This window comes from Hemitrygon akajei, chromosome 29, assembly GCF_048418815.1.
Source record: "Hemitrygon akajei chromosome 29, sHemAka1.3, whole genome shotgun sequence".
In the NCBI taxonomy this organism is placed as follows: domain Eukaryota; kingdom Metazoa; phylum Chordata; class Chondrichthyes; order Myliobatiformes; family Dasyatidae; genus Hemitrygon; species Hemitrygon akajei.
Window position 1 is genome coordinate 29397746 of NC_133152.1, and position 24232 is coordinate 29421977.

General features: G+C 41.3%; 1 protein-coding gene across 2 annotated transcripts in view; it reads right to left on the reverse strand.

Annotated features, from left to right (window-relative positions):
* Positions 1 to 11566: 11566 nt before the first annotated feature.
* The window catches only part of LOC140718388 (dnaJ homolog subfamily C member 11), a 38950-nt gene continuing 26284 nt past the window's right edge, over positions 11567 to 24232 (reverse strand). For both annotated transcript variants that reach the window (XM_073032062.1, XM_073032063.1), the window contains 4 exons: positions 18731 to 18788; positions 16192 to 16334; positions 14037 to 14166; positions 11567 to 11886 (listed from right to left, as the gene is read on the reverse strand). In XM_073032062.1, the coding sequence (XP_072888163.1) occupies positions 11861 to 11886; positions 14037 to 14166; positions 16192 to 16334; positions 18731 to 18788 (357 nt within the window). In that variant the 3' untranslated portion in view covers positions 11567 to 11860. The remainder of the gene's footprint in view (positions 11887 to 14036; positions 14167 to 16191; positions 16335 to 18730; positions 18789 to 24232) is intronic.

The following is a 24232-nucleotide window of genomic DNA, read 5'->3' on the forward strand; positions in this document are numbered from 1 at the left end:
TTGAAACTTCAAATGAATTGGGGATTAACGTTTCCACTCTCAAAAAGAAAAACGTCTGATCTGCATCCCAAAGGGAAACAGATCAATCCTCCTGAGTGACTTCAGTGGCAGCATGGAAAAGGATGTACCCCATTGGCAAGGTATGTTAAGCAAGGAATAGGGAAGACTAATTCCGGTAGGGTGCTTGGAGTGCAGCTTTGTCATAATTAACTTCATGTTTCATCAGAGGGACAAGCAGAATATCTGGTACAACTGGAACCTGTGGAATTAAATCATTGCCTAAGTGTGTGAAACAGCAAAGATAATTGGATCTGCACACCATAGATACCAATGACTTGATTGACCATCATCTAATCTGAAGCAACACATACAAAATGCTGGAGGAATTGAGCAAGTCAGGCAGCATCTATGGAAATGAATAAGCAGTTGACGTTTTGGGCATAGATCCTTCTTCAGAACTGAAAAGGAGAAAGTCACCAGTATAAAAAGGTTGGAGGAGAGGAAGGAGGCCGGCTAGAAGGTGATGTGTGAAGCCAGGTTGGAAAGATAGAGCTGGAGAAGAAAGGATCTGGTCGGAGAGGAGAGTGGATCAAAGGAGGAAGGGACCCAGGGGTAGGTGCTAGGCAGGTGAGAGAGGTAGGCCAGAGTGGGGATAGAAGAAGAGGGGAGGGGAAAGGGATTTTTTTTTACCAGAAGGAGAAATCGATATTCATGCCATCAGGCTGAAGGCTACCCAGATGGAATATAAGGTGTTGCTCCTCCACCATCTTTCCCCTTCCTTTTCAGTCCTGAAGAAAGGTCTTGGCTTGAAACACGGACTGTTTATTCATTTCTGTAGATGCTGAGCTGCTGAGTTCCTCCAGCATTTTGTGTGTGTTGCTCTGGAATTCCAGTATCTGCAGAAGTTCTTGTGTTTGTCATCTAATCTGCACTCTTTCTCCAAAACTTTGCCCCAAAATATTAGTGTCAATAGGAGTATTGCCACAAGAAGTTCATTTTCAATGCTCTCAAGTTTCCTCCAGAACTGGCTCTTCTTGCACAGCTCCTCAACAATCTATCAACTCCCAGATCTCTGGACCCACTAAGTGACTAGAGCTTATGGACTGCCCTGTGCACCATAATTGACAATTGTGAAGAAATTCTTGGCTTCGCTAACAGAAAGAACCAGGACTGGTTTGATAAGAATCAAGGACCTAATTCACAGGAAATGTAAGGCATTCTGGATAAGACACTTAACTTTTGTTTTGGGGGATCAAACAGGCACCTGAAGGTGGAGTCAGAGGAAAGACAGAAGATGCAGCAATTCCCCCACAGCCATGAGATGTTCCAGTTCTTCAGCTATCATCTGTGGCCTAACACCTAAGTCAGGAATGGGCTAAAAGAGTCGGTGCCTCTAAATCCATTATATCAGTGACCTAAATGATGTACGGTAATCTTGAGTATAGTAAAACTGATGTTCAGTATAATATAACTTTGATTTTAAATTATATGCCAGTAGTGATAACCTTTAGTGTCTGCCTTTTTGTTAATCTTTAATGCAAAATTTAGTGATGGGTATAGTCTCCTTGTTCCTCATAGCTTGTGCTTTAAATGAAATAAGTGACCTTGCTATCCTTCAAGCCAATATTGCCCTATTTCACATTTACGTTGAACCTTCATTTGCCAATTCCTCATTCTGAAAGTGTTTTTGATGCACTCCTGTAGGTTAACGAGAAACGTATTAGGACAAGCTGAATAATAATATGACGACAAGGGCTTGTTATCCTGGGGGAATTGATTCACCTTGTTAATCCTCAAAACCTTTACCCCATCATCAAAGCATGGCAGAGGTGTGATGGATTGTCTCCTCTTTCCCAAATAAAAAGCACCAACAACAGCCTAATGGCATCTAGGCCACTTGCCTGGCAGCCTATCCATTACCTTGTGTATAATTTCCTTTCATCATCTGTAGTGCGCACCACCTATATGATGTGTTGTACCAGTTCAGTAAAAATTAATTGGCAGCGTCCCTCAAACCCAAAACTACTGTAATTTGGAATGGCAAGGGGCTGTTTGAATATCACCAGTACTTTCTTTCTCATTAAGGAGTTTGAGACTCTGCTTTCAATATTTCATCAACCAACAAGTGGAGAAAGTGAATGGTCACATGACAACTAATACAATGTTAGAATGTTTAACATTGGGGGAAAATACTCCCAATTACACAAGTGACTCCAACACACAGAAGTCAATGGATAATTATTGGTCATGGTTCTTAGGGGGTTCTGGATTTGTCCTACTGTATGCTATTTCCTTTGGTGAATCTTCTGTCTATAGACCTCAAACTAGATCTCAATTCCAATAATTTTAAGCAAGTCTCAGGTTTTCTCCAAAGCCATGATTCTCTATATGTGGACCTAGGCACTGTTAATATCGTTAGATATCATAACCCAGCTTGACCAGTCATAAAGGACTTTTTTTTTTACCTGCTGCCTAATTTTAATGTTTTAATATCACTCAAATTTGGCATAAGTTGCTTTGAATGATGATGCAGATTCGTAACAGATGAGACCTGTTGAAATGCTAACATTATAAAGTGAGGAGCAAAATGATTACCGTCACTAAATTTCTTTTTCTTTAGTTTTGGCTCTTCAAGTAATCCTTGATATTACACATTCACTAGTTGTCATAATATTTTAATACACATAAAATGCTGGAGGAACTCATCAGACTAGGCAGCATCTTCGGAAGAGAGAAAACAATTGACATTTTGGGCCAAAACGCTTCATCAGGATCTTGGCCCGAAACGTTGACTGTACTCTTTTCCATAGATGTTGCCTGGCCTGCTGAGTTCCTGCAGCATTTTGTGATTTCCAGCATCTGCAGATTATCTCTTGTTTGTCATATTTTGTTTGTTTTATTCAAAAGAGGGTGGCTCGTTATTGTCATAGAACACTACAGTAAAGAAAGAAGCCCTTCAGCCCATCTATACTGCCAAACATTAACCTGCCTGGCCAGATAGGCCTGCACCCAGACCATAAACCTCTATCCATTTACCTATCCAAATTTTTCTTAAATGTTGAAATCGAACCCAAATTCACCAATTGTGCTGGCTGCTCGCTCTAAACACTCACCATCCTCTGAGTGAAGAAGTTCCCCCTCATGTTCCTCATAAACATTTCATCTTTTGTCATTAACCCATGACATCTAGTTACAGTCTCATCTGATCTCAGTAGAAAAAGCCTGCTTGCATTTACCCGATCTATACCCCTCATAATTTTGTATATCTCTATCAAATCTCCCTTCAGTCTTCTAAATTCTAGGGAATAAATTCTTAACCTATTCAACCTTTCCCAATAATTAAGCTCAGGTGCTCAAGTCCCAGAAACATCCTTGTAAATTTTCTCTGCACTCTTTCTTTCCAATATTTTTATTAGTTTCTACATAGAAGAGTACAGAGTACAAGAAAGTGTATATAAAAGGTCAGAAAAGATAAAAAAAACGACCAATTACTTTATATCTGTCCATAATAACAATCTCATTACCTAAAGGCCAAAATATGTAAATCAAATGCCTTCAGCTTAATATCTTGTCCTGCAACAATACCTAATAGGGCCGTCAGAGGGTTAGGCTTAAAATTGACTTTAAAAAGTAAGGAAAAAATTTGAAAAACTTCCAATATCTTTCAAGATTTGGACAAGTCAAAAACATGAATTAATGAAGTTTCTCCATTATTACATCTGTCACAGTAGGGAGATATATTCAAATAAAAACAAGGTAGCTTATCTTTAATCATATGAGCTCTATGTACCACCTTAAATTGTATGAGGGAATGACGAGCACATAGCGATGAAGTATTAACCAGTTTAAGAATTTCATTACAAGTTTTCTCAGATATTGATGTCTGTAAATCTTATTCCCTGAGATTCTTAAATTTTGTCTAAAGGAACATTCCTCATCTCCAGTAATATACCATAAATATTAGATATTGAACCATTATGAAAAGGTGTCAAACTAAAAATTACATCTAAAAATTGCACTCTTTTAATCTTATTTACATTTACCTTTTAGATAGATGAACCAAAAATGCACACAATTCTTCAGATTAGGTCTCACCAACATCTTATTCAATTTCAACATAACATCCCAACTGTAATCAGTACATTGATCTGTGAAGGTCAGTGTGCCAAAAACTTTCTTTACAACCCTTTCTGCTTGCAACACCACTTTCAAGGAATTATGGATTTCCAGATTCCTCTGTTCTACCACACTGTTCAGTGCCCTACCACTCACCGTGTAAAATCTACCCTGGTTGGTAATACCGCACAATTGCCTGTATTAAATTCCACCTGCCATTTTTCCAGCTGATCCCGATCCTGCTGCAAGTTTTGATGGTCTTCCTTGCTGTCCACTACACTCCCAATCTTGGTGTCAACCACAAATTTTACTAATCCAGTTAACTACATTATCATCCAGATCATTGATACAGATGACAAACAACATCTGACCCAGTTCCAATCCCTGCAGCCCACCACTACGTCATAGATCTCCAATCAGAGAAGCAATCATCTACAACTACACTGGCTTCTTCTGCAAAGCCGATGTCCAAACCAGTTTACTGCCTCATCTTGAATGCCAAGTGACTGAATTGCTTGACCAGCCTCCCATGCAGGGCCTTGTCAAATACCTTGCTGAAGTCCACATAGACAACATCCACTGCCTGGCCTCCATGAACTTCCCCGGTAACTTTGTCAAAAAGCTCTATAAGATTAGTTAGACTCTGCCTACCATGCACAAAGCCATGTGACTATCCCTAATTAGCACCTTTCCTTTCATTCCAAACACTTACACCAATAACTTTTCCATCACTGAAGTCAAACTCACTTGACACATAATTTCCTGGTTTATTCTTGGAGCCTTTCTAAAACGTCAGAACAACATTAGCTATCCTCCAATCTCCTGGCACCTCACCAGTGGCTGTTTTAAAAATGTTTTAAATATCTCTGCTGGAGCCCTTGCAATTTCCGCACGAGCTCCCACAGGGTTTGAGGGAGCACATTGTCAGGCCCTGGGGATTTATCCACACTAATTTGCCTCAAGACAACAAAACTTTCTTCTCTATATATGGTCCATGACTTTGCTGCTAAATTGCTTCATATCTATAGACTGTTTGTAAATACAAATGCAAAAAAGTCCATTTAAGATCTTCCCCATCTCTTTAGGCTCCACGCATAGATTACCTCTCCTTTTGCTCTTAATATATCCGTAGAATCCCCTAGGATTCCTTTACCTTGTCTGCTAGAGTAACCTCATGTCTTCTTTTAGCCCTCCTGATTTTCTTCTTGAGTTCTCTTACATTTCTTTCACTCCTTGAGTACCCCATTTATTCCTGCCTGCCTACACCTGCTATGCACCTCTTCTTAACCAGAGTCTCAATATTTCTCGAAAACCAAGGTTCCATTAATCTATTTCTGACAGGAACATACAAATAATGTATTCTCAAAATTTTACTTTCGAAGGTATTATGGTCACCAGATGCAAAGAGTTCCCTACACAAACTTCTGTTAATTGCCCTGTCTCATTCCTTAATAGGAGAGTGAGTATCACACTCCCTCTAGTTTGGACTTCTATGTACTGATTAAGGAAACTTACCTGAACAAATCTGATAAACACTTTCCCATCCAGCTCTTGTACAGAATGGGAGTTCTAGTCAATATGTGGAAAGTTAGCATCACTTACTATCACAACCTTGTATTTGCCAGTCTGCAACCTCTCCACAAATTTGCTCCTTTAATTCCCAAGGAGTTTTGGGTACTGTATAATATAATCCCATTAATATGGTCATACCTTTCTTATTTCTCAGTTACAGTGCTTATAAAAAGTATTCACCTCCCCTTGGAAGTTTTCATGTTTTATTGTTTTACAACATTGAATCACAGTGGATTTAATTTGGCTTTTTTAACACTGATCAACAGAAAAAAAACTATTTCATGTCAAAGTGAAAACAGCTCTCTACAAAGTGATCTAAATTAATTACAAATAAAAAAATACAAAATAATTGATTGCATGAGTATTCACCACCTTTAATACAAGTCCAAATCATCACTGGTGCAGCCAGTTGGTTTTAGAAGTCACATAATTAGTTAATGGAGATCACCTGTGTGCAGTCAAGGTGTTTCAATTAATTGTAGTAAAAATGCACCTGTATCTGGAAGGTCCAACATCTGATGAGTCAATATCCTGGCAAAAACTACACCATGAAGACAAAAGAACACACCAAACAACTCCACGAAAAGGTTATTGAAAAGCACAAGTCAGGAGATGAAAACAAGAAAATTTCCAAATCACTGAATATCCCTTGGAGTACAGTCATCAATCATCAAGAAATGTAAAGAATATGACACAGCTGTAAATCTGCCTAGAGCGGGCTGTCCTCAAAAACTGAGTGACTGTGCAAGGAGACCAGTGAGAGATGCTTCATTGCAGCAGACCCTGGAAGGTTTGAGGGTTAAATGAATGCAGGAAAATACAGAGAAATCCTGGAGGAACATCTGATGAAGTCTCCAAGAGAACTGACTTGGGAGAAGATTGTTTTCCAGCAAGACAAAGACCCCAAGCATAAACCCAAAGCTATCAAGGAATGGCTTATAAACAACAAAGTTAATGCTATGGGGTGGCCAAGTCAGAGTACAGATTTTGATCCAATTGAGAATTTGAGGCTGGACTTGAAAAAGATTGTTCACTCAGAATTCCTGACAGAGCTTGAGCAGTTTTGTAAAGAAGAATGGGGAAACTTGTAGTGTGCAGATGTGCAAAGCTGATAAGACTCAAGGCTTTAATTGCTGCCAAAGGTGCATCTGCTAAATACTGACTTGAAGGGGTGAGGCAATCAACTATTTTGTGCTTAATAATTGTAATAAATTGAGACCAATTTGTTGAAATTTGCTTTCACTTTGACACAAAAGTCTTTTCTATTGATCAGTGTCAAAAAAGCCAAAGTAAATCTACTGTGATTCAATGTTGTAAAACAATAAAAAATGAAAACTTTGGGGGGGGGGGGGGGGTTGAACACTTTTTATAGGCACTGTCTATCCAGAAAGCCACACTAGGTGAACTCTTCAGTCTGTCCTGAGTGAGCACTGCTGTGACATTTTCCCCGATTAGTAATACCACCCCTAACCCTTTAATCCCTCCTGCTCTGTCACATCTAGAACAGAACACCAGAACATTGAGCTAACAGACCTGCCCCGTCTTGCAATTCAGTTTCACTGACGGTTACACTGTAATAATTCCATGTGCTGATCCATACCCTAATCTCATCCACCTTTCCTACAATACTAATAGCATTGAAATACACACAACTCAGAAAATTTGTCCCACTATGCTCAACTTTTTGATTCCTAACCTTGTATGTAGACTTAACAATATCTTTCTCCACTATCTGTTCTGGCACTTTGGTTCCCATCCCCCTGTAAATCTAGTTTTAACCCCCCCACCCCCATGCAGCACGAGCAAACCTTCCCACAAGGATATTAGTCTTCCTCCGGTTCAGAATCAAACTGTCCCTTCTGTACAGGTCCTACTTTCCCTGGAAGAGAGCTCAATGATCCAAAAATCTGAAGACCCCCCCACCGCACCAACTCTTTAGCCACAAGTTAAATTGTATCATTTTCCTATTTGTGGTCTCACTCGCACATGGCACAGGTAGCAATCCTGAGATCACAGCTCTGGAGTTCCTGTCATTTAACTTGGCACCTAAACCCCCCGCCCCCCGAACTCATTTTGCAGCATCTCGTCACCCTGCCTACCTATGTCAGTGGTACTGCCGTGGACCACAATCTCTATAGATGCTCACCCTCCCATTTAAGAATCCAAGATGTTACAGATCCTGGCGCCTGGGAGGCAGCAGATCATCGGGAATCTTACTCTCGCCCACAGAATCTCCTTTCTGTTTCTTCACCAACAAATCCCCCTATCACTACAGCTCAGCCCTTCCCTTCTGAGCCATAGAGCTAGACTCAGTGCCAGAGACCTGACTGCTATGGCTATCCTCTACTAAGTCAACCCCCCCCCCGCCCCCCACACAGTATCCAATGTTCCCATCCCACTGCAATTCTAGTTTAACACTCCTCCCCACTGTTGTGCAGCACTAGCAAACCTTCCCACTGGGATATTAGTCACCCTCTAGTTTAGGTGCAAACAGTCTCTTCTGTACAGCTCTACCACCCCCCACAGTATCCAACCTTTTGTTGAGGGGAACGGCCGCTAAGCAGGTACTCAACACTGGCTGCCTATCCCCTTTTTCCCTTCTTGACAGTCACCCACTTACCCGTGTCCTGTACCTTGGGTATAACTATCTCCCTGTATGTCCTGTCCATTAGCCTCCTGAAGGGAGATTGATTGAGAAAATTGATTCCTGGGATGGCAGGACTTTCATATGAAGAAAGACTGGATCGACTAGGCTTATTCTCACTGGAATTTAGAAGATTGAGGGGGGATCTTATTGAAACATATAAAATTCTAAAGGGATTGGACAGGATAGATGCAGGAAGATTGTTTCTGATGTTGGGAAAGTCCAGAACGACGGGTCACAGTTTAAGGATAAAGGGGAAGCCTTTTAGGAACGAGATGAGGAAAAACTTCTTCACACAGAGAGTGGTGAATCTGGAATTCTCTGCCACAGGAAACAGTTGAGGCCGGTTCATTGGCTATATTTAAGAGGAAGTTATATATGGCCCTAGTGGCTAAAGGGATCGGGGGTATGGAGAGAAAGCAGGTACAGGGTTCTGAGCTGGATGATCAGCCATGATCATACTTAATGGCAGGGCAGGCTTGAAGGGCCGAATGGCCTACTCCTGCACCTATTTTCTATGTTTCTAAGATTTGGCATTCATCCAGTTCCAGCTCCATGATGAACTACTGAACATGGTCTGTTAGATGCTGCAGCTACTGTGTGGGATTTCCTCTTTCAATCTATATTCTATTGATCTTGCAAATAGTATGATCAACATTCCTACATTGAGAACAGATACATTTGCTCCATCATTTGAAACTATTGAAGGGATACATTGTGCTTTGGTTCCACTGTGCAAAATAATTATTTGTCTTGCATCTCACACTATGTAAAGACCAGGTGTAATGTTTTGGTCTATAAAAAAATTTATAATACCTCATTTGTGAAAAGTGATACTTCAATCTCATTGTAGAGTACAAGTATAACCTTTTTTTTTGTGTTCGAGAATGATGATTTATGAACTTGGTGTACAAAATATTTGGAGATTAAAGGTGGTTATCTTCTCCCAGAAAATTTGGAGGCACAAAATAAAAAGATACAATGCTTATTAAATTATCTATATGGCTCGTCTTAGGTCGAACTTGATTGATTGCAATATCAGCATTTTTGGTGACCTTCTGACTTGACAAACACTAATTCACAAAGACAAGCAACTTTCACTTTCATGATATCTTCATTCTGTCGCTACCTGAGCCCGAAACGTGCCTTCATTTCCTATAGACTCAGTTTCAATGTTCTCCTGACTGACAATATCTTCCAGTTATCACTAACTCAGACTCCTTCCATTCTGCTGCCTTTGTCCTAACTCACAATTAACAATCGTCCTGGTTCCTTGCTAAATTACTTGGGCCTGGCAATGTGTCAGGTTTCAAATACTCCTTTAAAAAAACCCTATTGTCTCAGCTGACTTTACACATTCCTGAGAACTTTACAAAAACTTGTAACTCAAACTTTTCACAGATCTGAATTTCCATTTCCTCATAAGCAGCAGCTATGCTATTAGGCTTTAAGATTTTACATGCCGTCTTAAAACCTCTCCAAATCTCACTGCTCTTTTAAAACCCTGCCAAAGGTATACTGGAAACAAACTTCAGACACCCAACCCAATGTCACCTTCTCTTGTGTAAAGATGAATTGTTATCTGATTTCAGAATCTGATTACCATTGTTCTTTGTATGTGGATTTCAGCAAGGCATTTGACAAGGTACCCCATGCAAGGCTTATTGAGAAAGTAAGGAGGCATGGGATCCAAGAGGAAATTGCTTTGTGGATCCAGAAGCAAAAGGCAAAGAGTGGTTGTAGATGGGTCATATTCTGCATGGTGGTCGGTCACCAGTGAAGTGCCTCAGGGATCTGTTCTGGGACCCTTACTCTTCGTGATTTTTATAAATGACCTGAATGAAGAAGTGGAGGGATGAGTTAGTAAATTGGCTGATGAGACAAAGGTTGGGGTGTTGTGGATAGAGTGGAGGGCTGTCAGAGATTACAGCAGGACATTGATAGGATGCAAAAATGGGCTGAGAAGTGGCAGATGGAGTTCAACCTGGATAAGCAGGAGTTGTTTCATTTTGGTAGGTCAAATATGATGACAGAATATAGTATTAATGGTAATGGTTGGCAGTGTGGAGGATCAGAGGGATCTTGGGGTCCGAGTCAATCAAGGCTGCTGCGCTGGTTGACTCTCTGGTTAAGAAAGCATTTGGTGCATTGGCCTTCATCAATCATGAGATTGAGTTTAGGAGCCGAGAGGTAATGTTGTAGCTGTATAGGACCCTGGTCAGACCCCACTTGGAGTACTGTGCTCAGTTCTGGTCGCCTCACTATAGGAAGGATGTGGAAATCATAGAAAGGGTGCAGAGGAGATTTACAACGATGTTGTTTGGATAGGGGAGCATGCCTTATGAGAATAGGTTGAGAGAACTCAGTCTTTTTTCCTTGGAGCGACGGAGGATGACCTGATAGAGGTGTATAAGAGGTATTGATTGTGTGGATTGTCCGAGGCTTTTTCCCAGGGCTGAAATGGCTAGCATGAGAGGGCAGAGTTTTAAGGTGCTTGGAAGTAGGTACAGAGGAGTTATCAGGGGTAATGCAGAGAGTGGCGAGTGTGTGGAATGAGCTGCCAGCGATGGTGGTAGAGCCGGATATGATACGGTCTTTTAAGAGACTCCTGGACAGGTATATGGAACTCAGAAAAATAGAGGGCTATGGGTAACCCTAGGTAATTTCTCAGGTAAGGACATGTTCGACACAGCTTTGTGGGCCTAACGGCCTGTATTGTGCTGCAGATTTTCTGTTTCTATGATTATGCCCGTACATATCTCTCTTTTAAAGACGGTTTAGAAATGCAAGCAATTTTTGTTCATGCTTAACACCTTGTTAGCCATTTTTTGACATTGGTCTTTGCCAGATTTCCAGATCCCAGAGCAGCTGAAGCAAGTAATATCCAGCAAAACTCTTGACTACCCAAGAAGAGAATCCAACTGGATCATAATTTAATGAGTCTTGTTATAGTTAGCCATTGATCATAACAATGTAAAATTTGTCTCCCAGGAAATCATTTTAAAATTAGGTTTTCTGAAAAATTACTGCACATCCTTTTAAAAGGATATTAAAGATGCATACTTTTAGAACAAGGCTCTTTCTCGTCTGATATTGAAGACATGATGATCTTCCTTCACATAACGCTGAAATAACCTGCCTAGATTTGCAGATGGAGAATGGAAACTAAATAAAAGTAAGTTTTATTATGGCAATAGTATCTGGGTTTATTTTTTAATTTCTTTGTACATCAAATAGACTTAAAACAATCTTTATTTTCCAGAGCACAGGAATCGCTACACAAGGTCTGAAATACTTCAGACTGTTACAGCATCCAGTGACAAAAATGACATGGAAAATCCATGACCAAATGTTTTAGTGATCTGTAAAAGCATTTTTAAATCTTCTATACACAGAAAAAGAACAAAAAAAACTCTACATACATAAAAATAATCATATGTGCATTCTCTCTTTAATTTATGGTATATGGAGATGTATAGCAGCTGATCTCTGTTCAGGTCCAACCCCATATCGTAGCACATCTCCTCCTCAGCGATCCGTGTCGACCCTGTGCGCTGTAAAGGGAATCAGAGGAAGCAGTTACAAACCACACAATTACTTGCAGAGATTATTTTAAAAATATTGATGAGAAAATAATATCCTTTATTAAGTAGTGTGCCAGATTGAAATACAAATCAGATACAAATTTAGAAATCTCAAGCTACAAATATCCACCATTCCCTTTGCTTCCCTATAAAGGATAACTGCCAAAGCAAACAGTGGCAATGCTCGGGGGGGGGGGGGGGGGGGGGGAGACTTGAGCTGCTGAACAGGACTGCAGAAATTCAGAGAAACATGCACAAAATGCTGGAGGAACTCAGCAGGTCAGGCAGCGTCCACGGAAATGAACAGTCAATATCTCAGGCTGAGGTCGTTCATCAGGACTGGAAGGGAAGTGGGGCAATGCAGAATAAGAAGGTGAGAGAGGGGAAGGAGTAGGTGGTGATAGGTGAAACCAGTTGGGTGCAGGAGGCAGAATGAAGTAAAAAGTAGAGATATAATAGGTGGAAAAAGTAAAATGACAGAGAAGGAATCTGATAGGAGAGGAGAGTGGACCATGTGAGAAAGGAAAGGAGGGGCACCAGGGGGAGCTGATAGGCAGGTGAAGAGAAGAGCTCGGAGGGGAACCAGAGTGGGGAATGAAAGAAGAGGGAAAGGGGAGGAGAAAATTACCATTAGAGAAATTGATCTTCATGCTATCAGTTGGAGGCCTTCCATATGGAATATAAAGTGTGTTCATCCAACCTCACATTGTGGAAGTAAAGGAGGCCATGGACCGACATGTTGGGATGGGGATTGGAATTGAAATGGTTGGTCAGTGGGAAATCCTTTTTTGTGGATGGAGCAAAGCTGCTCAACGAAGTGGTCTCTTAATCTACGTTGGGTCTCACCAATGTAGAAGAGGCCTCACTGGGAGCAGTGGGTACAATGGAGGACCCCCAGCAGATCTGCAAGTAAAGTGTTGTCTCAGCTGGAAGAACTGTTTGGGACCCTGAATGGAATCATGTCCCACACAGTTCGTCCAGGTGAGAGGACGTGGTGAATGGGCACTGTAGCACTTCTTCTGCTTGCAGGGATAAGTACCGAGAGGGAGATTGAAGGGGGGTGGCAGAGACAAATAGACAAGGGGATTACAGCGGGAGCGATCCCTGCAGCAAGCGGGGAGGAGGGAAGTAAAGAAGTATTTAGTGGTAAGATCCTGTTGAAGATGGCGGAAGTTGCGGAGCATCATGTGCTGGATGGGGAGGCTCATGGGGTGCTGAGACAGGACAAGAGGAACTCTGGTTAACAGGGAAATTATTTTCCCTGTGGAGCTAAGACACAAAAAGTGGTGGATAACACTCAACAATCTTCCATTTCCCATTTTAAACCCACTGGAAATAACTTTGTTATTTTATCTTAGTTAAGACCATACGATATAATTAAATTAGACCATTCAGCCCATCAGGTCTTCTCCTTCATTCAATCATGGCTGATTATTTTTCTTAACCGCCATTTTTCCATCTTCTCCCTGTAACCCTTAACCTTGAATGCTAACATTTATTTTCTAATGCCTAGTCCCACAAGCTTTTTCTTACAATGCACCAATAAACCATCTTAGTTGCAGCTGTTCAAGATGGCTCATCACATCCTTCTCAACGGTTGAAGCAATAAATTCTGGCCTCTCCAGGAGCATCAGAATACCAGAATCATCAGTGATCCTCTGTTTATAATAATGTCACAGTTGGAACTGCTTAAGTGTGTAGCTGTGTGCTGTTTCTTAGGTAATAATTTGCTCTATATTTGCATGCAGTAAGATCAGGACAGCAGTGCGACAAAGGTTTAACATACAGGTACCAAGCATTTATCCCCAAAGAGCCAAACCATTTTCCATTACCACTTTACCAACTGCCTCCGCCGTCTTTGCTTCATTGGCAACTCATCCACCAAGATTTCATGCATCAAGCCTGATCTCCGCAATGTACTGTAATACTCATCACACAGTGCTGAAAAAGGCAGCTGCTGAAGTAAAAGTGTGTCTTCATTTAAAATAACCACAAAATACTGGGAATTTGTACCTCGTGTTGTACTTAAAATTCTGAATTTGGTACTTTGCACATTATTACGGGTATATATTAACTCAGCATTTTTGCAATGGTTGAAATAGAGTTCACTTTGAACATACATTGCTTTGGTATCCTGAGGGATTCGCTGTCCGCTGCCATGACCTGATGCAGAACTCCTCGGAACAGGTAAATCACCTTTAGGCTCTTTTCCTCCCCGACGCACGGGTCATAGAATCCTGGCACGCCAACCTGTAAAAGAAGTCAGATGTGCAAATCACTGCAAACGGAATGCGAGCAGGAAGAAAGTTGGCAAGGACACAGTGGGGTCCCTGTGGCCCCGTGTGCTACAACAAAGAGGGAGGTGGGGTAGCAAAAGGTCATGCAGATTAGAACATCCTCAGCTTTATTCACTTTTCAGCAGCAATTGAGAAGCTGCTTCGGTGACAAGCTTGGGTGGAAAGGGGAATGAAGATAAATCTTCCCAAGTTTTACTTTTGATCATGGCAGAGGGAACTCTTTTGATGAGCACACACTTATTGATGCAATAAGAAAAATTATGCTTAGCTGTGATACTGTTCATGGTCCAATATCACAGCAATAATCCTACTTCAATTCACAGAAAGTGGGATCTATGGAATATCATTTTATGAAGATATTAATAAAATTTAGACAACAAATCATTTTAGTTACAAACATGTTGCTAGAACATGACTCTTGCTCTCTAGCTATTGGGCTTAGTTGATAGCACTCTGCTCTCTGACATAAATCACAAGTTTGAGTCCTCCACAACACTGTATGAGCACTTACTGTAGACATGATAATGCTGATGGTGGGTTCAAGTGGTGAATTAAAGCTCCAGTTACGAGGTGGGAAATTACCTCAAAACGAGAGTCACGATGAAACCCATCAAATCAGATTAACTGTGCTTTCATTTCACTGTTGCAGCATTTCCCTGTATAACAATTGTACTTTGGCAGTGAAATGTTCCAGGACATCCTGCAGCAGTGAAAGGCACTGTATATCTGCAAGGTCTTTTCTTTTATAATGACAGCACACTGTACATCACTTCACTGTACATTATTAAAACTAACAAAATTATACAATGGGATCCTAAGCCAGAGGCAATGATGAAGCTTGCAGTAGATCATACGATGATCAGGATTTCCTTCAACCAGAGAGTGAATTATTTTTATTTATTTATTGAGATACAGCACAGAATAGGCCATTCCAGCCCCACTATTCAGAATCCCCAATTTAACCCTAACCTAATCACAGGACAATTTACAATGATCAATTAACCTACCAACCAGCACGTCTTTGAATTGTGGGAGGAAACCAGAACACCTGGAGAAAACCTACGTGGTCTCGGGGAGAAAGTACAAATTCCTACAGATAAGCCAGGAGCAGATAACAGATAACCCGGGTCACTGGTACTGTAAAGCGCTTTCCTAACCATTATGCCACAGACAGCTGTGGAGACCAAATGATTGGGCATATTTAAAGTAGAGGTTGCTAGGTTCTTGATTAGTCAGGGTATCAAAGGTTGCAAGGTAAAGGCAGGATAATGGGGTTGAGAGAGATAATAAATCAGCCATGGTAGAATGGAGGAGCATACTCGATGGGCTGAATGGCTTAATTCTGCTCCTATGTCTTTTGGTCTTATATGGAGGTTTTAAAAGCTGTATATTGCATTCTAGTCTCTTGTATCATCTGAAAGATCAAATCACCCACATCATAATCAGGGGTAATCTCACTAAAACCTACCAAATGTTGAAAGGTCTTGATAGAGTGAATGCGGAAAGGATGTTTCCTATGGTAAAGGAGTCGAAGACCAGAGGACACAACCTCCAAATAGAGGGGTGTTCTTTTAGAACAGTGATGAGGAGGAATTTCTTCAGCCAGAGAGTGGTTATCTTTGCCACAGGTGGATGTGGTGGCCAAGGGAGAGGTTGATAGACTCTTGATTAGTCAGGGCATGAAGGGATATGGGGAGAAGGCAGGAGATTGGGGCTGAGAGGGAAAATGGATCAGCCATGATGAAATGATGGCGCAGACTAGATGGGCCAAATGGCCTAATTCTGCTCCTATATCTTATGGTCTTATAACGCCAGTGTTAACGACATCATCAGTGAATAGCAAACAAGCCAAAGTTTAAACATCACTGTAGATGTGAAGGCAAAATATCTCAAGTTCTGTACTGGGGGTAAGTTGCTCATGGACTGCCTAAAGGCAGGTTGGGAAAGTCAACATTGTAGATATAAAAATTAGCCTTACCTTGCATGCCTCAGTGAGGATGAGTTTTGACTCTTTCACCAGACATTGAAGAGGAATAGTCACATCAATAACCTTTGCCTTCTCATTCTTACCACTGCTGTCAGTCACAAACTTCCCATACCAGGCATTGGTGATGATTAAACCTGGGAGAAGACAGGTAGACACATGTGCCTTTCTGCAACACTGCTTACAGTCCCAATAAATTGCACAAGCTAATGAGAACACAGAACAGAAGATCTGAAAACAAGGTACTAGGGATGAAGGAAAGGAGCAGAGGTAGAAACAGGAAGGATCTACAATAAATTCAAATAGATCAAATATAAAAACATAGAGGCATAGGAAAGAATAAATTAGGGCAGTCAAAGGAATTTTAAAAAAGATGTGTAAAAAGGCAGCTAACCATCTTACAAGTTAAACTGTCAAGACAGCAATACACAATACCTAAAATAAAATGGCAACTAGAGACAATCATGTTTTGGAAAGAAGACATTGCAGGGTTGACTGGAAAATGACTTCAATAAAGAAAAAAAAGATCAAATGGGATTTAAAGTCTGCAAAGTATGATATTTATTAAGAAAAGTGATAAAAAGTAGAATATTTTATATTATCGCAAAAGGAATAAAATAACACACATGTAGTGAAAAGAAAAACAAAATACCGTGGAACAAGATTAGAACCAGCAAAGGATCAATCACGCCATCTGCAGGATGATATATTACAGAGTGGATTGCTAACTGGGTTCAGGATAGAAAGCCTTTACTGGGAGTAAAAGGTAGCCATTTGCAGTAGGCGGCCGTTTCACAAAGATTAATGGCGGGACCATTGCTGTGCACATCCGACACTAATGATCTAGACTTTGGAATAAAAACACAACTTCCAAATATGCTGACGCAATGGGCAAGATTCACTTCTGAGGAGAGCAGCAATAAATTATATTGTTAATATACGTGTAGAATGGGGGGCAATAATTGACAAAGTTCAAGACAGATAAAAGGAGGTTATTTTGGGAGGAAGACTAGAGAGGTCATTTATTGTTTGGAAATTAAAGCTTATGGACACAGGCCATACAAAAATAAATCAGGTTTATGTTTCCAGGGAGGAAACTGAACTCATGGAAAGTTACGTATCGAGTGCTGGTCAGACCATTAAAAGCATCACACACAGATTGAGAAGCCCATATTAGCTCCTTCAATGGCCTTGCTTTCATCATAAGGTTAAGTGTGAGGATATTCGCTGTGAATAGCACAATACTCAATTTCAATCGCAACGTCTCTACAAAAGAAGCAGTCTATTCCTGTCAGCAGTATGACCAGGAAACATTTACGCATGGGCTGATATGTAGCAAATAAAATCCACACTACAAATGATTATCTTCAAGTAGAATCTAACCACTTACCCTTGCCAGTCAATTCCCTTAGCATTGCAGAGTCCCTCACTATCAATTAACTTTAGGGTCAAGATGAATCAGTAACCCAACTGGATGAACTCCATAAATACTGCGGCTAGAAGAGAAATTCAGAGGCTGGGAATCCTCCTGACACCCCAAGCTCTTTTCACAATGCAGAAGACATAAATCAGGAGCATGTTGGAGTACTTTCAAATTGCTTGGGTAAGTGCAATGCCAATATATCTCAACAAACTCAATACTTGATGCCACCCAATCAATTACCATATGTAACACGAGTGAATCTGCAGATGCTGAAAATAAATAAAAACACAAAATGCTGGCAGAACTCAGCAGGCCAGACAGCACCTATGGGAGGAGGCAGAGACGATGTTTCAGGCCCTGTGTTTTCAATTACGATATGTGTTCATTCTCTTCAACATCAGCACACTGTGGCTTCAGTGTGTGTTTTCCAGGAACACCCAGACGACTTTAGAAACATTTCCTAAAGATGTGAGCTCTATCATCAAAAAGGACAAGGGAAGCATGCACATAGGAATATGACTACCTGTGGGTTTCCCCTCCAAGTTCACATCATTCTGACTTGGAAACATCACTGCTGGGTCTAAATCTTGGAAATTACTGCCCATCACCACTGTAGGAGCACTTTTAACAGAGTGGCTAATAACAAACCACCACCTGCTCAAGGACATTTAAGGATGGCCAATTAACGGGAACATAGCAATGGCAAGATCCCAAAAAAGAGATGCAAAAAGAAATTACAAATAGATTATAGAAGCATGAGAAAGTGCAGAACAAATTTATTTCTGTTCCATGCAAAATAGGTGCTGGGGACAATTATGACCTGCAGTCCTCCGCTTTGGACTAAAGATAGTCACTCAGCACAAAAGTTTAATCACTAGTGTATAATTTATTCCCTCTGCTACAAAGCACTCTCCTTTTATGGAGTTAAAACATTTAAGTAATCAATTTTTCCATGCACTGAAGTTCATTTTTAAAAAAAATACTTTCCAACATCAGTCACTGTGCTTAGATTGTTCAGGTCAAAAGCAATTCACAAATTGTATCTGGGCTAATGGGATAGAAATAAAATGAGTAACACACACTACACAATCAGCAACAACACACTCTTACCCATTTTAGACTCCTCTGTTTCTATTATTCTCTTCACAGACTCTTGCATCAACCGAACCTAAAACAAGAATTGTTAAAGGATTATCAGTCCACACGTACTCCAAGGTGCAGATTATATCAAAATGCTGGAATTGTTGACCATCAACTCAATAGGAAGTTCAGGATAAATTTGTGATTAGCAAGGAATTTCTTTAATTATATGCATTTAGAGAAAAATAATAAACCAGTATAAATGTTATAAAACTGTTTTGTTCTAAGCATTCTCTTCTATAGAAATTGAAATGGTATGCACCCCAAGTTGAAATCTAAACACTTGGCAGGATTGTGGAAAAACTAAAAGGCAGGGTAGTTTGGTTGTCTTCATAACTCATTAAGGCCACCAGTCTCCATCTAGTCTCTCCATTCCGAACCTTTAAACTGGAGCACATCCAATATCTAGCTATCATGAAATCCCATTCACCCAGCAATAACTTTTTCTGGTTCAACAATGCCTTACTTTTCAAAAATATCCTGCTGATCAGCCTCCTACACAAAAACTGGTCAGTGCGGGAACAAAGCTCTCTGGTGCCACACAATGGAAGAAATCTTGTACTACAACACAAGACTGGAAAGGGACAACTGGAACTGTGTTTGATTTTGTTTTAGAATTTAGTTGTTCACAGAACATGGATGTTGATCACAATGCCAGCATTTACTGGCTATCCTTATTTGCCCTGAAAACTAAGGAGGCAGCTGGAAATCAACCATATTGACAAGACACAAGCCTTATACAAGCCAAAATGGACAAGGAGGGCAAAATTTCTTTGTTGAAAGACAACTAAACATTTCAGCAGCTTCATGTTAACAGAATTAAAAATTCTACTTTATTAGAGGATGACTCCACAACTGCATAGCTTTCTAAGGCATCAAGCAATACCCAGCTAAGCTACTGCATAGGGACTTAAAATAACAGACTTCTCACTGGAATTACAAACCTCCTTAAAAGGTGCTCAATCCTTGTGAAAGTACTGTCTCACAGTTTCTCTTAGTTTCTTTCTTTGTTTAAACAGTCATTCTAAATGTGAGGGGTGAGCGAGTCTCAGTTAGATCCCTGACCACAGCCAAGCTTCGTTTAATTGAGGCAAAGCAAGTCTGGTCCATTTACAACACACACAAAATGCTGGTGGAACGCAGCAGGTCAGGCAGCATCTATAGGGAGAAGAGCTGTCAATGTTTTGGGCCAAGACCTTTGTCAGGACTAACTGAAAGGAAAGATAGTAAGAGATTTGAAAGTAGGAGGGGGAGGGGAAAATGTGAAATGATAGGGGAAGACCAGAGGGGGTGAGATGAAGCTGAGAGCTGGAAAGGTGATTGGCGAAAGTGATACAGAGCTAGAGAAGGGAAAGGATCATGGGACAGGAGGCCAAGGGAGAAAGAAAGGGGGTAGGGAGCACCAGAGGGAGATGGAGCATAGGCAACCTGAGTGTGGCTTCATCTTGACAGTAGAGGAGGCCATGGATAGACATATCAGAATGGGAATGGGACGTGGAATTAATATGTGTGGCCACTGGGAGATCCTGCTATCTCTGGCGGACAGAGCATAGGTGTTCAGTGAAATGGTCTCCCAGTCTGCGTCAGGTCTCACCAATATATAAAAGGCTACACTGGGAGCACCGGACGCAGTATACCACACCAGCCAACTCACAGGTGAAGTGTCGACTCACCTGGAAGGACTGTCTAGGGCCCTGAACGGTGGTCTATCCATGGCCTCTTCTACTGTCAAGATGAAGCCACACTCAGGTTGGAGGAACAACAGCTTATATACCGGCTGGGTAGCCTCCAACCTGATGGCATGAACATTGACTTCTCTAACTTCTGTTAATGTCCCTCCTCCCCTTCTTACCCCATCCCTGATATATTTAGCTTTTCCCCCCCTCCTTTTTTTTTCTCTTTCTGCCCATCACTCTGCCTGTTCTCCATCTCCCTCTGGTGCTCCCCTCCCCCCTTCTTTCTCCCTAGGCCTCCCGTCCCATGATCCTTTCCCTTCTCCAGCTCTGTATCCCTTTTGCCAATCACCTTTCCAGCTCTCAGCTTCACCCCACCCCCTTTGGTCTTCTCCTATCATTTCACATTTTCCCCTCCCCCTCCTACTTTCAAATCTCTTACTATCTTTCCTTTCAGTTAGTCCTGACGAAGGGTCTCGGCCCGAAACGTCAACAGTGCTTCTCCCTATAGATGCTGCCTGACCTGCTGCGTTCCACCAGCATTTTGTGTGTGTTGCTTGAATCTCCAGCATCTGCAGATTTCCTCATGTTTGCCTGGTCCATTTACACCTGTGCAGTTCATTATTTAGAAAGTTTACATTGGCCTTGGAAGGAATATTCTCAGATATGCCAGTATGTATCCAGAGTTTCAATGGTTAGATAACAAACCAAGCTATATTTTTGGAATACAGAAGGTTAAGGGTGATTTGGTTGTGCTTGTTAGGGTTTTCAAAGGAATTGATCAATTATTTCTGTTGATCAATGAATACAGCACAATAAGACTGCTACTCTTTTTTCCTTAGTTAAGAATTTAAAAGGGGATGGAGGCACATCTGGATGAAATTATTATATTGTGGTTAACACACGTCAATGAATTGTGGAACACAACTGAGCTTAAATGGTTTTCTTTTGTTCCTAGCTTCCAACACACTAGTGCTGCTTTTAGTGGGGTATCAGAACACAATAACTAATTTACTGGGCTAAAAACACACAACTTTGTATCACAAAATGGCAGAAAAATTTATATTTAAATCTGCAATTAAAAATCATCTTAGTAACAGCAACTGTGAAGCTACCATGAAGATGAAGTTGTGGTAACTGCTTTTCAGGAGAGAAATTATGCTATATAAGAACTTTGACCAGAACCCAATCTGTATATTGAAAGACTTCAATCTGGTCCACTACTCGAGTACAAAAGGCAGCAGAGGGTTGCTACAACAAAAAGCAGCTTTGACCAGCAGCCAATTGGCATTTGAGATTGATTAGCAAAAGCAAATTAAAGGAAGGCAGTGGTAGGCACAGCAGCCGTCGTCTGAGTGGTGAGCTTGAGGCTACAGCTCTTCGAGGCTTCAGTCAGAGAAAGCAAAGGAAAGAAAAGCTCTAGGATGATTTTTTCCCCCTTCCCTTGTTTCTATCAACTCAGCTAGGACAGTAGATATGCCAGGCAGGATGGTTGAATGCTCCTCTTGTGGGATGTGGAAGGCAGGAAGACCTTCAATGTCCCTGACGACTACATCTGTGAGAAGTGCATCCAGCCGCAGCTTCTAACAACCTGTGTAAAGGACTCCAGATCATTCAGGAGGCTGAGGGGGTGGTAGATGAGACATATACAGAGGTAGTTACACCCAAGATGCAGGACACAGGAAATTGAGTGACAGTCAGGAAGGGGAGAGGGTTAAGGAGCCAGTGCAGAGTACCCCTGTGGCACAGAGCCTGCTTCTGTGACTCAGTATGGAATGGAGAAGAGCCTCACTGTGGTGATAGGGAATTCAATACTTAGGGGAATGGACAGGAGGTTTTGGGGGCAAGAACAAAATTCCCAGATGGTATATTGCCTCCTGGGTGCCGGGGTCTGGGATATCTCAGGTCAAGCCCTCAGTACTCTTAAGTGGGAAGGTGAACAGCCAGAGGCTGTGGTCCATGTAGGTACCAATGACATGGGTAGGACGAGCGATGAGGTTCTACATGGGAGTTCATGGAGATAGGTGCTAAAGGGCAGGACCTCTAAGGTTATGATCTCAGGACTGCTACCCGTGCCACGTGCTATTGAGGCCAGAACTAGGAAGATTGTACAGTTCAATTTAGGGCTAAGGAGTTGGTGTAGGGAGGGCAGGCATAAGATTTTTGGATCACTGGGCTCTCTTCCAAGAAGGTGGGACCTGTACAAAAGGGATGGTTTGCACCTGAACTGGAGGGGGACTAATATCCTAGCGGGAAGGTTTGTTGATGCTGCACAGTGGAGTTTAAAAGAGTTGGAGGATGGGAACCAGAGCACCAGGACAGTAAGTGGAGAAGTTGTGGAGGCAGATGTTGGTAAGACCTCATTCAAAGTTATTAATCAAAAGGTTATTAGGCACAGTGTGACTAGTGCCCTGAGCTGCATATACTTCAATGCAAGAAGTACTGTAAGAAAGGCGGATAATGTGAAAGATGAGGTAGCTGGTTAACAGAGGAAATGTGTACTGAGGCGGCGCTGTTGATGGGGCAAAATTGCAATCAACAGGATGAGTTGCAACGTAAAAGGTGAACAAATCAAAATGGGTGAATACAGGACTGAAAGGTGTGGTATTTGAATGTGTGTATATAGAATCAGGTAGATGAACTTGCAGACTGGCAGGTATCATGTTGTAGGCATCACTGAGCCATGGCTGAAAGAAGATTATAGCTGGGAGCTTAATGTCCAAGGATACACATTGTATTGAAAGGACAGGCAAGAAGGCAGAGGGAACGGTGTGGCTCAGTTGGCAAAAATGTAATGAAATGATTAGAAGGAGGTGACATAGGGTCAGAGGGTGTTGAATCATTGTGGACAGAGCAAGGAACTGCAAGGGTAAAAAGACCCTGATGAGAGTTGTCTACAAAGCCCCAAACAGTAGCAAGGATGTGGCCTACAAATTACAATGGTAAATAGAAAATGCTTGTCAAAAGGGTAATATTACAATAGTCATGGGGACTTCAATATGCATATAGACTGGGAAAATCAGGTTGCTGCTGGATTCCAAGAAGGGGAATCTCTAGAGAGAGAGTTTTTTTAGAGCAGCTCATGGTTGAGCCCCTGAGAGGATCAGTTATTCTGGACTGGGTGTTGTGCAATGTACCAGAACTGATTAGAGAGCTTAAGGTAAAAGAACTCTTTAGGGTAGGTGATAATGGTGTGATCAAACTCATCCTGAAATTAGAGATGGAAAAGCTAAAGTCAAATGTATTAGTATTACAGTGGGGTAATGGGAATTACAGAGGCATGAGAGAGGAGTTGGCCAGAACTGATTGGGAAAGAACACTGGCAAGGATGATGGCAGAGCAGCAATGGCTGGAATTTCTGGAAACAATTTGGAAGACACAGGATATGTACATCCCAAAGAGGAAGAGGTATCCTAAAGGAAATATGACATAACCGTGGCTAACAAGAGAAGTCAAAGCCAACATAAAAGCCAAAGAGAGGACAGATAATAAAGCAAAAATTAGGAGCAAGTTACAGGATTGGAAACTTTAAAAAACCAGCCGAAGGCAACTAAAGAAGTCATTAAGATAGAGATGGAATATGAAGGCAAGCTAGCCAATAATGTTAAAGAGAACACCAAAAGTTTCTTCCGGTACATAAAGTGTAAAAGGGAGGTGAGAGAGGATATCAGATCACTGGAAAATGATGCTGGAGAGGTAGTAATAGGGGATAATGAAATGGCAGATGAACTAAATAAGTATTTTGCTTTCGTCTTCACTGTGGAAGACACTAGCAGTGTGGTGGAAGTTCCAGGTGTTG